Source organism: Heterocephalus glaber, unplaced genomic scaffold (assembly GCF_053883595.1).
Source record: "Heterocephalus glaber isolate CG9 unplaced genomic scaffold, H.glaber_assembly_v1.0 deba00001617, whole genome shotgun sequence".
In the NCBI taxonomy this organism is placed as follows: domain Eukaryota; kingdom Metazoa; phylum Chordata; class Mammalia; order Rodentia; family Bathyergidae; genus Heterocephalus; species Heterocephalus glaber.
In genome coordinates, this window is record NW_028258387.1 from 102,296 (window position 1) to 118,566 (window position 16,271).

At 49.6% G+C, this 16,271-nt stretch overlaps 1 protein-coding gene and 3 pseudogenes across 2 annotated transcripts; 2 read left to right on the plus strand and 2 right to left on the minus strand.

Moving 5' to 3' along the window:
* The first annotated feature begins 1,429 nt into the window (after positions 1-1,429).
* Positions 1,430-8,777, plus strand: LOC147822419 (endonuclease 8-like 1 pseudogene; annotated as a pseudogene). Its single transcript, XR_015445702.1, has 2 exons — positions 1,430-1,616; positions 2,380-8,777. The product of XR_015445702.1 is annotated as an endonuclease 8-like 1 pseudogene (transcript).
* On the minus strand, positions 4,202-8,872 carry LOC147822420 (sperm motility kinase Z-like). Its single transcript, XM_087196836.1, has 5 exons — positions 8,862-8,872; positions 7,806-7,972; positions 6,118-6,329; positions 4,991-5,847; positions 4,202-4,301 (listed from the first exon to the last, which is right to left on the minus strand). The coding sequence occupies exons 1-5, from the start codon at positions 8,870-8,872 to the stop codon at positions 4,202-4,204; spliced, it is 1,347 nt and encodes a 448-aa protein (XP_087052962.1).
* Positions 8,873-12,884: 4,012 nt separating this feature from the next.
* Positions 12,885-13,283, plus strand: LOC147822421 (ATP synthase F(0) complex subunit C2, mitochondrial pseudogene; annotated as a pseudogene).
* Positions 13,284-13,482: 199 nt separating this feature from the next.
* Positions 13,483-14,386, minus strand: LOC147822422 (epsin-1 pseudogene; annotated as a pseudogene).
* Between the last annotated feature and the right edge of the window lie 1,885 nt (positions 14,387-16,271).

The following is a 16,271-nucleotide window of genomic DNA, read 5'->3' on the forward strand; positions in this document are numbered from 1 at the left end:
TACCAGCTGGAAGGTGGCCATTTCCTGGTTGTATTGCTTTCTCCTTCCATGGCCCATGACATTTAGTGGGTGGAGTCAGATCCTAGCTATAAGTCTCCAGGTTGCCATGGTTTTGGGCTGGGGAGAAGCTCAGGAGGACTGTGTGGTGGTATAGCCCTGAGCCGCCAGTGTTGCAGCACCTGCTGTAGGGCCGCCCACATCCTGGGTCTGGAGATAATGAGGTTCTTCATGAGGTTTTTGGCATCCAGGGAGAGAGAATAGGGGCAAGATAACCTCCTGGATAGGATGTTTTTTATTTTTCTGTGGTATCCCCATCAAAGGGGAGCTGCCCGGTGAGCAGTTTGTACAAAATGATGCCAAGGGCCCAAACATCCAGGGGAGGGCCTTCATACCTCCCATGCAAGAGTCGCTCTGGGGCACAGTATTTCAGAGTGCCGTGAACCATGGCCACCTCCTGCCCAGGGAGGAACTGGAACCCCGCCCCAAAGTCACAGATTTTGGCATGACCTTGGTAGTCCATCAAAACATTGTGTGGTATAGCCCTGAGCCACCAGTGTTGCAGCACCTACTGTAGGGTTGCCCACATCCTGGGATTGGATTTGATGAGGTTCTTCATGAGGTCTTTGCATCCAGGGAGAGAGATTAGGGGCCAGATAACTTCCTGTATAGGGTCTTTTTCTTTCCATGTTGTATCCCCATAACAGAGGAGCTTCCCAGTTGCCAATTGTTATAAAATGCCACCAAACATCCAGGTGAAGGCCTTCATACCTCCTGCCCAAGATCATCTCTCGGGCAGAATATTTCGCCACACATGGAAACAGTCTCTTCCTACCTGGGAAGATCGAAAGCCTCAACCCCCAGTCCCTGATCTTAGCCTTGCCTTGGTTGTCTGCCGAAAGGATCTCTTGTTTGAGGTCCCCATCTAAGATTCCCTGCTCATGACAATATTGGATGGCTCCTACAAGATCTTGGAATATCCCCACCCCACCCCCAGGTTAAGTTTCCTGGCAGCCTGTGATTCTCTGTCCAGTGGATGTGTTGCCACAGGTCTTCCCCATCACATACTCTAGGATGGCAGGAGTCCCTGGGAACTCCAGGGCTAAGAGGGCAGGACATGCTGCCAGTTGGGGTCCCACCACTGGGAATGCATGGATAGGAACTTCTGCTGTCCTTTCCTGGGAGCTTCACTTCTGCATATAAGGTGCCTGTGCAGCTAGCAGGCTGGCTGGCCTTCCTGCTGGTGAGGAGAGATGACCAGGCATGACCTGTCCAAAATGATGAAGTCATTTCTGCTGCACTCCACTCATCATCCTCATCCACATGCACAGGCTTCACCCAGGTCCTGAAGTCCAGCCACTGGAGCTCCTGCTTCTGCACCAGCAGGAAGGTGGCCATCTCCTCGTTGTGTTGCTTTCTCCTTATCTGGTTCATGACATTTAGTGGGTTGAATCAGATCCTGGCTCTAAGGATTGAAAATTGCGATCTTTTGGTTTGTAGGGAGAAGCTGAGGAGGACTGTGTGGTGGTCCACCCCTGAGCTGCCAGTGCCGAAGCACCTGCTGCATTGTTGGCTGCATCCCGCGACTGGAGTTGAGGAGGTTCCTCATGAGGTCTTTGGTATCCAGGTAGACACAGTAGGGACAAGAGAACTTCCGGGGAGGATCTTATAAATTCAATTTGGCATCCCCATAAAAGGGGAGCTTCCTAGTTACCAATTCCTATAAAATGACCCCAAACATCCAGGTGAGGGCCTTCAAACATCTTGCTCAAGATCATCTCTGGAGCCTAATATTTCTGCATCCTTGGAAACACAGCCTCCTCCTGCCCAGGGAATATGCACAACCTCACCCCTAAGTCACTATTCTAGCTTCTGCTGGTGTTTTCTCCTGGGGGATTCATTCCTGGGTAGGAGATGCCAGTGTTAGTGGCAGGCTCACTGACACGCTTGCTGCTAAGGAGCATTGAAAAGGGCATGACCTGTGCAGGATGATGAAATTTCCTCTGCATCCCCATCGTGATCCTAGAGCACATCCACAGGCTTCACCTGGGTCCTGAAGCCTAGCCCCCAGAGTGCCTGGCTCTGTACACGTGGGAAGGTGGGGCTTGGTAGCCCTCTTCCTCCTGGTGGTTGTCTGCTGAGTGGGCTGAGCATCTCTCCTGTGCCTGCTAGAGAGGCCCAGAGTGGGGCAGGGGAGGCCTGGGCGTGGCAGGCCTGAGAAGCAGGGCAACAGTGTGGTGTCTGCTGAGCTGGAGACAGGACTGTGGAGAGACACCCCATCCTCCCAAGGGGGAGCCAGGCTGGCTCAGGTGTCATCTCGCCAGAGATACATGTACCAACAACATGGCATTGGTGCCCAGGGGGAAAGATGATGACTACCAGTCATCCAGCGCTTTGGCCACTGGGACCCAGCGAGCAAGTAGCAGCCAGACCTTGGGCCCTGTGTCCACCTGGAGAATGAATAGTTCAGAAAAAATGTGCTGTGAAACCCGGCAGACAAGGCCTTCAACTGGTCCATCTGGCCCTCCCGGACCAGTGGTTCTTCAATGGCATTGGCAACTACCTTGGAGCAGAGATCCTGTTGCAGCTGAGGATCCCTCCCTTTGAGAAGGCGTGCACAGTCCTGGAGGCCCTGCAGGGACACCAGCTAAGCCCAGAGCTCACTCTGAGCCAGAAGATCAGGGTTAAGCTGCAGAACCTGGACCTGCTGGAACTGTGCCACTCAAGTGCCCAAGGAAGTGGTCCAGCTGGGGAGCAAAGGCTATGGGCCAGAGCACAGAGAGGAAGTCTTCTCTGCCTTCAGAGCCTGGCTGCAGTGCTATAGCATGCCGGGCATGAGCTCCGCACTGGACTGGAATGGCCACACCATCTGATTCCAGGGGGATCCTGGGCCCCTGGCCCACAATGGGGCCAGGTCCCCCCAAAAATCCCAGGAAATCAGCCAGCACCTGTGGACGGAATGGAGCACCTTCCACCTCCAATCAAGGCCCCTCCTAAGATGCCAAGGGCCCAGAGACACCTTCCTGAGATGACTGCAGCCCGGCAGCCTGAGAGGTCAAGGGCGTGGCCTTGACAGGGATATTGGTACCTGGCCTCTTCCTGACTCTCTGCTTCCCAGGTGCTAGGAGGTGAGGGGCTTCCTCCTCCAACACTCCTGCCACGAAGTGCTGCGCTGCCCCAAGCACACAGTGACCCTGGACGGACACCTCTGCTGATGAATGTCAGGTGTCCTGCCACAGCCTGGAAAGCTATGAACACAGCCCTCTTGGTGCCAATGCTGCCTCTCCTGGTTTGATGCCCTAGTCTGTCTTCCTCGCTAGATGACAGCATGACTGAGAGCTTGTGGGATCCAGACTGGAATCCCAGCTCTACCCTGCTCTGGCTGTGGAAATCTGGGACTTCACCTTATCCCTCCATGATTCACGCTCCTCGTGCATAAAATCCCGGTGATCCTGACAGCAGGAAGAGGAAGAGCAGCACTGGGCACTGAGCACTCTCAGATGATCACAAGTGTCACTGTGCTGAAGCTCTACTGACTGTGCTGGCCACATGGCAGTGCTGTTTCTGGGTGTTGGCACTGAATCGATCCTCAGCCAGCTGCTCTGGGGCAGAAGCTGCCTCAACTTGATCCCTTGCCTGTCTCCATGTTCTTCAATCCTGTGGCTCCCTCCTGCTGTCACCCGCAGAAGCCCTCAGCATTGGCCCAGCACCACTGGTGTCTGTAGCGGCCGAACCATCGTCCTGGCTCTGAGTGTCCCCGACATCTGTGCCATGAACAAAGCTCTACAGTGCTGATGGAGCATGGGAAAAGACAGGCCGAGTTTGAGAGACGTCCAGGAAGCAGACTGCCTTGGGCTGGGGCCAACTGTGTCCTCAATGACAGAAGAGGAGGTGGGGAGGCCACAGAGATGTTAGCTATGGGGCTCGGGGCCTAGGACCAGGTCCGTTGGGCTGCACTGTCATCTGGGCCAGGCTGCTCCATGGCTGGAACTGGGATGATGTGGAGACACTGTCACACGCCTGTCTGGTGACTGGGCAGGGGAGGCTCCTACCATGAACTCAGTGGACAGAGGATCAGCGTGACCTCTGCATATTCCTGGGCTGCTCATGGCATGGCCGAGTCCAGGCTTCTGCATGGGGGACGAGGGAACAACACAGTGTCCCCATCCACAGAACAGGCAGTACTGCCTCTCTTCACCTGGGCTCAATGTCCTTCCAACGCCAACTTGGCCGCTTCTTGATGGAAGCCCCCGCACGCGGACATGCCAGGAGGTGAGCAGAGAGAAGCCCCAGGCCATGGAGGTCTGTGGGATAAAGTCACAGCTGTGCTCAACAAAGCCCACCCTCACCCAGCACCCACATCAACTGCACCCAGTTTGGAGGCTGTGGTCTGGGGTCTCCAAGGTGCCTGGCACTCCCTGGTCCTAGGGGAGCCTCCCTGAGTCAGAGGACTTGACACAAGTCAAGTCCACAAGGAGGAATCCCCCTCCTGCTGCTGCTCTGTCTTCCTCCCACTGAATCTCAACTCCTGATGCCCACACAGCCTTCTGTGCTGCCCACCCCCTGATGCATGGGTGTCCTTGACCTCTCCTTTCCCTCCAGCTCCCTAGACAGGGCTGCAGGGTGACTCACCATGGCTTCCTCCTGCGTGGCTGATCCCCCATGAGTAGGATCGCCACGTCTACGGAGTCACTTCTCAAGGATCTGTACTAAAAATGCAAGGAGATGTGTGAAATGGACACATACCAGACATGTGGAAACATCAGATGCTATTGTTGGCTGCGGTCACCACCACCCTCATCTGCAGTACACCCCACAGCAAGTCCTCCTGTCCATCTGAGACTCTTCTCTATGACCATGACTCCTCCATCCCTCTGCCTTCCTCTCCTCCCTGACAATTGAAAAGACATCAGGACACAGCCCACTCACAGGAAGCACTTGAACCTCCCTCCCTCCTTGAGGGTTGTCTGGGTCTCTGCTGGGTACTACTTACATTGGGGCCACCTTGTGTTGGTGGCGCCCTGAGGGTGGCAGGCAGCAGCAGCACAGGGCTTTCAGGCAGCCTCTGCTGCTCCTCTTCAGAGCCTTCCAGCATCGCCTCCCTCTGCTGCTAGGGGTGGAGGTGGGGCTGGAGCTAGAGCAGGAAGCCCCAGGGCCAGGCTGGCAGAACACCCTGGGAGCGGCAGGGATAGGCTGGCAGAACATGCCGGGAGTTGGCGTCCTGGGGATGGGAATGGGTGGCTGGGAGTCTCCGCCGCCCTGCCTTCCTGTGGGCTTCATCCCAGGAAATAAGAGGCCTGTGAAGGTGACAGGTGCACTGGCACTCCTCCGGGAGATGTGAGATGAGGGTGCAGGAGCTGTTGAGGGTGATGCTATTTCTTCTTCAGTTGTATCCTCATCAGGTGCACACACAGCATTCACATAGATCCTTAAGGGTCCGCCCTGGAGTGCCTGGCTCTGTAATAGGAATGTGGCCATCTCTTTGTTGCATGCCTTTCTCCTCATTGAGTCGATGACCTTCAGCAGGTTAAATCCCGTGCCATCCGTGATATTGAGGATTGCCATCTGGGGGGGCATAGGGAGCAGCTCAGGAGGACTGGGGGTTGGGACACCTTGGAGCCACTGGTGCTGCAGCACCTCCTGCACTGTTGGCCGCATCCTGGGGTTGGAGTCCAGGAGGTTCCTGATGAGATCTTGTGCATCCCGGGAGATGGACTGGGGGCAAGAGTACCTCCCAGATAGCATAGTTTGGATTTTCTGCAGTTTATCCCCATCAGAGGGAAGCTGCCCCGTGAGCAGTTCATACAGGATGATGCCCAGAGCCTTCATACCTCTCATGCAAGAGTCGCTCTGGGGCACAGTATTTCAGAGTGCCAGGAACCCCAGCCACCTCTTGCCCAGGGAGGAACTGGAACCCGGCCCCAAAGTTACAGATTTTGGCATGACCTTGGTAGTCGATTAAAACATTTCGTGGTATAGCCCTGAGCCGCCAGTGTTGTGGCACCTACTGTAGGGTTGCCCACATCCTGGGTCTGGAGATAATGCGGTTCTTCGTGAGATTTTTGGCATCCAGGGAGAGAGAATAGGGGCAAGATAACCTCCTGGATAGGATGTTTTTTATTTTTCTGTGGTATCCCCATCAAAGGGGAGCTGCCCGTTGAGCATTTCATACAAAATGATGCCAAGGGCCCAAGCATCCAGGGGAGGGCCTTCATACCTCCCATGCAAGAGTCGCTCTGGGGCACAGTATTTCAGAGTGCTGGGAACCATGGCCACCTCCTGCCCAGGGAGGAACCGGAACCCGGCCCCAAAGTCACAGATTTTGGCATGACCTTGAAGTCTATTAAAACACTTGGTGCTATAGCCCTGAGTCGCCAGTGTTGTGGCACCTACCTTAGGGGTGCCCACATCCTGGGTCTGGAGATAATGAGGTTCTTCGTGAGATTTTTGGCATCCAGGGAGAGAGAATAGGGGCAAGATAACCTCCTGGATAGGATGTTTTTTATTTTTATGTGGTATCCCCATCAAAGGGGAGCTGCCCGTTGAGCAGTTCATACAAAATGATGCCAAGGGCCCAAGCATCCAGGGGAGGGCCTTCATACCTCCCATGCAAGAGTCGCTCTGGGGCACAGTATTTCAGAGTGCTAGGAACCATGGCCACCTCCTGCCCAGGGAGGAACCGGAACCCGGCCCCAAAGTCACAGATTTTGGCATGACCTTGTAGTCTATTAAAACACTTGGTGCTATAGCCCTGAGTCGCCAGTGTTGTGGCACCTACCTTAGGGGTGCCCACATCCTGGGTCTGGAGATAATGAGGTTCTTCGTGAGATTTTTGGCATCCAGGGAGAAAGAATAGGGGCAAGATAACCTCCTGGATAGGATGTTTTTTATTTTTTTGTGGCATACCCATCAAAGGGGAGCTGCCCCGTGAGCAGTTCATACAGGATGATGCCCAGAGCCTTCATACCTCCCATGCAAGAGTCGCTCTGGGGCACAGTATTTCAGAGTGCCAGGAACCCCGGCCCCAAAGTCACAGATTTTGGCATGATCTTGGTAGTCGATTAAAACATTTGGTGGTATAGCCCTGAGCCGCCAGTGTTGCAGCACCTGCTGTAGGGGTGCCCACATCCTGGGTCTGGAGATAATGAGGTTCTTCATGAGGTTTTTGGCATCCAGGGAGAGAGAATAGGGGCAAGATAACCTCCTGGATAGGATGTTTTTTATTTTTCTGTGGTATCCCCATCAAAAGGGAGCTGCCCGGTGAGCAGTTCGTACAAAATGATGCCAAGGGCCCAAGCATCCAGGGGAGGGCCTTCATACCTCCCATACAAGAGCTGCTCTGGGGCACAGTCTTTCAGAGTGCCAGGAACCACGGACACCTCCTGCCCAGGGACGAACCGGAACCCCTCCCCAAAGTCACAGATTTTGGCATGACCTTGGTAGTCGATTAAACCATTTGGTGGCATAGCCCTGAGCCACCAGTGTTGTGGCACCTACTGTAGGGTTGCCCACATCCTGGGTCTGGAGACAATGAGGTTCTTCATGAGGTCTTTTCATCCAAGGAGAGAGGTTAGGGGCCAGATAACTTCCTGTATAGGTTCTTTTTGTTTCCATGTTGTATCCCCATAACAGGGGAGCTTCCCAGTTACCAGTTGTTATAAAATGCCACCAAACATCCAGGTGAAGGCCTTCATACCTCCTGCCCAAGATCATCTCTTGGCCAGAATATTTCACCACACATGGAATCAGTCTCTTCCTACCTGGGAAGATCGAAAGCCTCAACCCCCAGTCCCTGATCTTAGCCTTGCCTTGGTTGTCTGCCGAAAGGATCTCTTGTTTGAGGTCCCCGTCTAAGATTCCCTGCTCATGACAATATTGGATGGCTCCTACAAGATCTTGGAATACCCCCCCCCAACATGCTAAGTCCTCTGGCAGCCTGTGATTCTCCGTCCAGTGGATGTGTTGCACAGATCTTCTTCATCACATACTGTAGGATGGCAAGGCTAGGATAGCAGGAGTCACTGGGAACTCCAGGCATAGGAGGCCATGACAAGCTCGGTGTTGGGGATCTGCGTGGGAATATGTAGCTGGGAGCCTCTGCTCCCCTGCTGTCCTGGGGGCTTTACTCCAAGGAATAAGTGGACAATGCATGTTACAGGCTTGCTGACCTTCCTGTTTGTGAGGAGAGATGATTGGCCATGACCTGTCCAGGATGATGACATTTCCTCTGCCACCCCATCATTATCCTACTCCGCATGCACAGGCTTCACCTGGGTCTTGAAGTCCACCCCCCATAGTGCTTGGATCACTGTTGTCTTTCAAGAAATCTGTCCATTTTATCACAGTTGTTGAACTGACTGGCCTGAACTTCTCCCCTCATCTCTTTATCCTTTCAGGCTTTATGATCAATCAGTAGTGCTGTCCTGTATTTCAGAATGTATTTCGTCATAGTGAGAGAGCATATTTTTTATAATTTAAATCCTTTTCAATGGATTGATATTTATTTTGTGACTATAACTGTGGGTCTGCCCTTGAAATTTTCTTCCATATACACTGCAAACCAGTGAATGCTGCCCTCTTGTTTTGTTGAAATGTTCCTATAACTGTCAGTTACTACACTTTTGTCCATAATGTACACATCTTCAGGTCCTTGCAAGTTGAGTTTAATTTTTCTATCCAAATGTCTGACCACGATTGTGTATTCACTGGTCCTTTTTATTTTTGTCAGTTTTATGTGTTTGAAGCTGTGTTATTAGATGTATAAATGTTCTCATTTCTTCTGTGCTTGTGATCAATTGATGTCTTTTTCATGAAACAACCTGCTTTATCCTGGGTGACCATCTTCACCCAGAAACTGACTTTACCTGATGTTCATGTTGGCACTCCAGCTGCCTTGATTCATTTGAACTGGGCAAAGCTTTCTGCATCCCCATTTGACTAAGTTATGCTTTTGTATTTTCAGAGAACTCTGATACTCATTATGCCCAAAGGAGGGTGTAAAGAGTTAAACCCACAGTTGGCTTGTTTTTAGAAGTGAGTCTGGCCAAAGCCTATGTGACAAGGTCAGTGTAACTCCCACCCAATTCTATTCCCACAACTAAAATCTTCTGACAAAAGACATTGTTCAAATTACAACCACATATTTGTCTATTCTGTTCCTAATTTGAGAATGCTTTGTCTTGTCCTTCTGAGCCTTGTTTACATTAATTTTCATAGACAATGCATGTAGCTTGCCTTTACCCTGATTGATTTCCAATGAAAGTCAGTGCCTGGGACTGGCCAGGGCCTTTGTTGGTTGCACTGGCATTGGTCATCCTGGCAACTCATGTTCTCTCTCTCAGTTCTATGTCCTAATATATTTTTTTTCCTCAAGCCTGCATCATATACTGGGCAGGGGACTGGAACATAACTGCAGGAGTCTACACTAAATGACTCCCATTGTGGGCACTTGAACCGTGAGCAATGGCCTGCTCAGTAAGGCTACTCAGAATAAAAAGGAAAAAAGAAAAAGAAAAACAAAGAATTGATGATGCAGTGCACCTCTCCTCTAGATAAGAAAGTCCAAACCGGAAACAAAACCCAGAAAAAGCAGTAGATGCTTCAGATGCAAGAAGGTAGTAAATGTAGTCAGCTCATACCAAAGCATGGGGTCATCACTTTTGCCCCAAGCTGGCATGCAGTGTTGAAATAAATACTACAAGAAATAATTAAATATCAAAAATCACTTTCAGCCTAAGCTGGCCTGCACTGTTGAAATAAATGCTGCAAAAGATAGATATAACCATTTTCACAAATAAGAATTGTAATGAAGGGGCCGGGGATTTAGCTCAGTGGTTCCACCACTTACAAGATCCTGAGTTTGATCACCAGTACCACCTCCAAAAAAAGAATTGTAATGAAAAGATAAGTATATGGAATGAAAACAGCTAGAAAGCTCTGAAGAGCATAAAACAAAACAGTGAGAAACACTCTCAGCTTTAAGATTCCCAAGGCTAGTGCTGTGTTATCAGCCTGATGCTGCCTGCAAAACTCTGGAATCCAAAACAAGCCAGAGAAATAGCAACCATGCTCTACCAGATATAAAGAGATTTTGTAAGATAAATCAAATTACAAATGTTAGCTCATTGATCAATGTACCTTTGTTTCAATTTGAGTTTATGTTTGATTGGTGTGCTTAAAACATTTCTTGTGCATTGCAAAGTCTTGAATTGTAATTATAAGGTTAACGTGCTCTTTTCTGTACTTTGTTGAAGAACTCAAGGTTACTACTGTTCTTTATCGGCAGCTAAATTTGAAAATGTAACAATCTGAGAAGAGAAAAAAGGGGACACTTTAAAATTTATATCGGTGAAGACAAGATTGTTATAGAAAGTTTATAGTAAGTGTCAGGAAGAAAAAATATTAAGAAGGCTATAGGTAAAAGATATATTTTTGATATGAGAGGATTTTGTATGTTTGTCTTGTTAGGATAAAGAGAGATATACAAGACCAGAAGACCTAGGTATATTGAGAAGGTGTGTGGAAGTGATTTATCAAGGAAATATGTATGTTTGCTTGTTGGTTTCAACTTTTTTATAAAAGATTTGCATTTACAGGCATAAAGAGCTTTCATTTCTTATGATTCTAATTCTACAAGAGAACTGTGTTAATTGGCTTATGAAAAGTTTTGACTAGTCTTATTTACACTTATAAACCTAAAAATTCCAAAGGATATTATTATTCAAGTAGGCTAAATATATTTGAGGGCACTCTGTTTTATAAACAAATTATCTTATATGTTTGTTTGGTCATACAGCTATTTTGTTTGAGCTCTACATTTTTTTCCTTTTTTGCCTTTAAAAAGATTAAAAAAAAAAAAGATATTTGCCTATAATTGAAATTGCTTTATAAATAAAGGTTAGGGCAGGGATTTAGCTCAGTGGTTCTGCCACCTGCCTCACAAGCACAAGGACCCAAGTTTGATCCCCTGTACCAAAAAGTAATAATAATAATAAAGTTGAAGGAATGTGTTTCCTTTCCCACACACACACAAGTTGCTACCAGATGAAAATGATGTAATGCATATTGTTGTCTAAATATAACCATTCCATGTATTCATTGTTACAATCTTGTTTTTATATGTTATTTAAAAAGGTTTGTCAAGATGACAATGGAAACCCTTAAGTTTGGAAAAGCTGGTAACAGGACTCCTCTTGGTGAACAAAAGAGTGGCTGCATGGGACTATTTTCCAGCCTTTGCTCACTAGGGGGACCTCAACAGTTTCCATAGTGTTACAACAGACTGACTTTGATAGTTTTCATAACCTTATAAGAGACATCAATGAATATTACTTAAATATGTTATTGTAATAGTTTTACATTGTTTATCACCAAAGGCTTAAGTTCTAAATATATTTTTGTGATATGTTTACCTTGGTCATTTTCCAAAGTTAAATTTTCTGTGAAAAAAGAAAAACAAGGTTTTATTAAAAAGATACTTTCGGTACCAAACTAAATTAAAGGGCATAAGGTTTCATATAACTGTGATAATTATTATTGTTAATTTTTTGGTATACTAAATGTGCTCATGCTTTCTGATTGTACAGATTTTCTAATATATTGTTTATGGCAAAAAGCTCCTTTTGATTCAGGTATTTGCCTTTCTCTTATGCTCCAGCTACTTATGATAACAGGTACATATGTAGGCTATTGTATTTTCTTCAGGTGGCATCCTATCAAAGGAGAACAATTTAGATAAGAGTTTTTGTGTTTTGGGAGGAGAATGAGTATGTTTAACAATGCCTATTTTATACCAAGATGGACATTTAAGTGAGGTATAAAGAAAATGTCATCATGATTTCATACCAAAATATGTGTGGCTCTTGATTTGAAGCTTTTTTTGCTTAACATTTTACTGGAATTCAACTACAAGAAGAACCGTGATTGATAAAAATAGCATCCTTCTATATTTTATATTTCAAAATGCTTGATATCCAGATAAAATTATAATAATCAAGTTCACTACTCCCATTGCAATGCTAATGGTATTGATCTTCTCTTCTGGGTGTGGAACGACTAAAGTTTAGAGACCAGAACTAGAAAGATAATTGAGCTAAGAAGACACCCAATATATTGACCCTGGTGCTTCAAGGTCTACAAACAACCCAGGACATGAGAGAACCTTTTCTACAAGCTCTTAAAACTTTGGTTAAGTCACTCAACCTCTTGAGCAGGGAGATTATTGGACACCAAAAAGACAAAAATCAATAGTGTGCCAATGGAGTGTCACTTAAGGGAAAAAAATCTCGCGTGCTTTCACAGAAAGCAACATGGTCAAGCAAGGCCATGACATCCTGATGGCTGACACTGACAGGAGCTGAAAAGCTCTCTACAGGGTGCAAAGGAATGCCTGAGGAGACTTAATTGACATTGATAGATAGAAAGTAGTTAATTCTTATTAATATAGGTCTCGCCTGAACTTGGTCTTGAACACCCAGTAGAAAAGTATAACCCAAACATATATACCATCAAAACCATAGTAATAAAGCTGATTATAAGAAGGACCTCCAATTTCTGACCTCTTGTGGCAGTTTCTAGGTACATTGGTGGCTCTATTATGAGTCATTAGAAAAAATTATGGTAATTGTTTTGTGAATGTATTAAATTTTTAATCTTTTTACAGATAAAGTTAAAAGAAAAATTATGACAAAATATCACACTTATAGATAACCTCCATTAGTAAAAGGGTCTAAGAGCCAACAGGTCACAATAACCATTTTAGTCCTTTAAAAATGGTTTCTAAATATGGCTCTTTCCCCAAGCTGTGGAATGACACGATTCAGGACCTAAGCATGGCCCCACACCAAGGGTATGAGATGGATCTGCATGTCATGTAATTAGAAATCAACATGAATACAGTGCTCTTCATTTACACAAAACAGCCCTGGGAGCAGCTCTCCTGCCATGGCCCCTCTCCCCCTGAAAAGTACGCCTGTCCCAGATCCATCTCCAGCCCCTCTGTGGTCCGGAGCACCTCCCCGCTGCTGAGCCAGTTGCTGTCTGGGGTCGTGCTGGACAGACCAGAGACACCGACAGATGAGGGCCTCTGCAGCTTTGCAGTCCCTCTTGCCCTGACTTCACTCGTCCCTAGCCACAGCTTCCAAACCAGCATCACTTCCAGGGACATGGACACAGCAGCCAAGTTCCCCGGAACTGGGGCTGCCGCAGTTAGGGTTGCTGGCTCTGGGGCTGGGATTGGCACTGTGTTTGGGAGCCTCACATCAGTTAGGCCAGGAACCCTTCTCTGAAGCAGCAGCTCTTCTCCTACACCATTCTGGCTTTCACCCTCTCAGAGGCCATGGGGCTCATCTGCCTGATGGTGGCCTTTCTCACCCCTTCTCCCCCTCACCTAGTTCTTTCTCCCGTGTCTCATCTGCCCATGTGTTCCCCTCCCATACACTTCCCCAGGCTGCCTGGAAGCATGACCAGCTCAGGGTTTGACAGAGGGAAGACAAATAAACACTGTATTAATAAGGTGAAAAAAATAAAACAAAATAAAATAAAACAAAACATAGGAGGAAGGGGTTAGTGTTGGGGGCAGGGGGCGACAAGGGGAGAGATGGCAGTGGGCGGAGCCCGGGACAGGGTGAGGAGCACAGGACTGAGGTGGAGCTGACTCAAGGTGAGTGTGGCAGGGGGTGCTGGCTGGAAGGGGCTGGTGATGGAGGGGCCAGCGGCCAGGGCTCCACTCCGAAGGAAGGGGTTCTAGGCCTTGGCTGCTGGTGGTGCGGGTGTGGCCGGCTCACCAGGGAGTCCAGGTCCACGAGGGCGGCATTGGGGCCCAGGAACGACTCTGGGTTCTTCCATGTGAGGGACATGGGGGCTGAGGGTGGGGGCTCCCCACAGCAAAGAGCCCAAGACCCCACTCATGTCAAAGGCCCCTGGGCTGCAGGTGGGCACCTCTCCTGCTAGCAACTCCAGCTCCTCCGTGCTGCTCCCCGAGGCTGGCAGGGCCGTGCGGACTCGGTCAGAGTCTGAGAACTCATCAGGCTCAGTGTCAAAGGCCCCCACCCGTACCCCTGCAGTGCCATTGGTGCTCGGCTTGGCAGGTGACCCTCCCCACAGGTTGGAGAAAGCTGGCGCCCGAGCCCAGGGATCCGAGGCTGGAGTCTGCTGACGGAGGCCACGCCCCCGGAGCATCCCCATGGGTTGGGCCTGGGCCCCTCTCCTGGTGCGGGGACTGGTGTCCCGCTTCATGGGTCAACTGAGGGCCTTGGAGGCAGCAGACCTCCAGGGGTCCCTAGAGGCTAGCATGGGAGCTGGACTGCCCCAGGGGTCAGCAGCTGGAGGGACAGCGGGTCCCCCCCCAGGAGTCCAAGGCAGGGGCAGCTGCAGGGACAGCAGCAGTCATGGGTGTTCCCCTCCCCCCACACACCCCACGCTTGGAGGCTGGTGCAGGAGTGAGCTGAAAGGATGTCAGGCCCGTTTGTACATGATACCTGACATGGCCTTCCCCTTCCCTCCTCCCTGGATGGGCATGCCCCGCCTCCACCCTTTGCCTTCCTCTTATGCCTTTGCCCCTGTGAGTTTTGCTGGGCTGACCACAGAGGAGCTTCGGGCTCTGGAAGGCCGCAAGCGACAGCACTTGGAGGCCAGGCTGCAGAGCCTGCGCAACATGTGCACACTGCTGGATGCCGTCATGCACATGAACCAGTACCTCACTGTGCTAGCCTTCTTGGGGCACAGGCTCCCGGCCCGACACTTCAGTCAGCCCCATGGAAGAGACTGCTTCCACGGGGTCGCTGCGGCCTCCACCAGCACTCCCACTTCTGGGGACACCACCCCATCCCAGCCCAGGAAACGGAAAAGCCTCCAGCTCCCGAGTCGGTGGGCACCGAGGAGCTACCGGAGGATGGACAGCCAGATGCTGCAGAGCTCTGCCGCTGCCGCCTGCAAAAGCTCAAGTCCCCTGTTGCCCGGGGACTTTGCCCCAGTCCTGCCCTGCAGCCCTCACTTGAACGCATCTTGCCACCAGATGCCAGCTCCCTCTATCTGACCAGCGAGTCCTAACCCCAGCTCTGACGAAGAGGAAGCGGCATTCCTGAGGCCAGCTGGAAAGAAGGCTGTTTCCTGTTGGCCCCACTCCCATGGGGATGCTGGTCCGTTCTGCTGTCCTCTCCACCTCTGCAGCACTGTGCTGTGCTAGGGCTTGGCTAGGCCTGGCAAGGCAGAAGGTTCAGCCTCTAAGAGCCTCTTCTCCACCCTTTCTGGGGGAAGGGCAGCTCCTCAGAGTCCTACTGTGTGTGAGGGGTCATGCTGCAGTTCGGGACAGCATTAGCTCCCATTCCCAAGTGTGGATCCCAGAAGGGCTGGAGGCAGAACGGGAACTTGCTGCTGGCCTTCTGGCCAAGACTGGTACCAATCTCCTCTTCATACTTCGATCTTCCCAGAAGCCCCTTGTGGCGGTAGCTGTGTCCCCATGCCCTCTGGCATTTCCACATCTTCCTGGCAACCACATATCTGAGGAAAATGAGTGGGGGGGGCAGGAGGGCAGCACTGAGGGACCCTGCCCCTCCCCTAGGCCCTTTCCCCAGCAGCTTCTCAAGTGAGGCTGAGCCACCTCACCCAGCAGCCACTGCCCAGCTGCACCAGGGCTCAGGGCTGGCGTCCTGCTCCTCAACCACTGCAACCCAGAATCCAAGAAAGCTGCTGTTGAGCCTGCAGGACTTTTCTTGAGTTAGGATTGGAGCAACTTCCTCACCTACTGGCTTTTGGCTTAAATCAATTTTTGAAATCCTGATGCTTGACCCCAGGAAGGAGGAGCATGAGTGCTGGCTTCTGGTATTTCTAGTTTAGAACAGGCTCTGGGACAGGAAGGGAACATGGGAGCCCAGGACTGCTTGCCCCTGTCTTTCTTCCCCTCAGTTTGGTGTTAGAGTTGCTGGAGACAGTTTCAGATGATTATTTAATTTGTAAATATTGTACAAATTTTAATAGCTTAAATTGTATATACAGCCAAATAAAAACTGGCATTAAACAAAATTTTAAAATAAAAAAATTTTAAAAAATATTTTTATTTTATTAAAAAAGTTTGAAATCATATTATAGTTTTTGCATCTTCTATTTACATCTTTAATTAGAATTCTGAAGATTTTATCCATCTGTGAGAGCCAACCTGACTCCATTTTGTGCCTCATCACCGTTCCCCCCATTTCTTGTAGATTCCAGGTGGTTGCCTCCCCCTCACCCCTTGGGGGTCCCCTCAGTTGATGCTACTGTACCCCATGTGGTGGAGC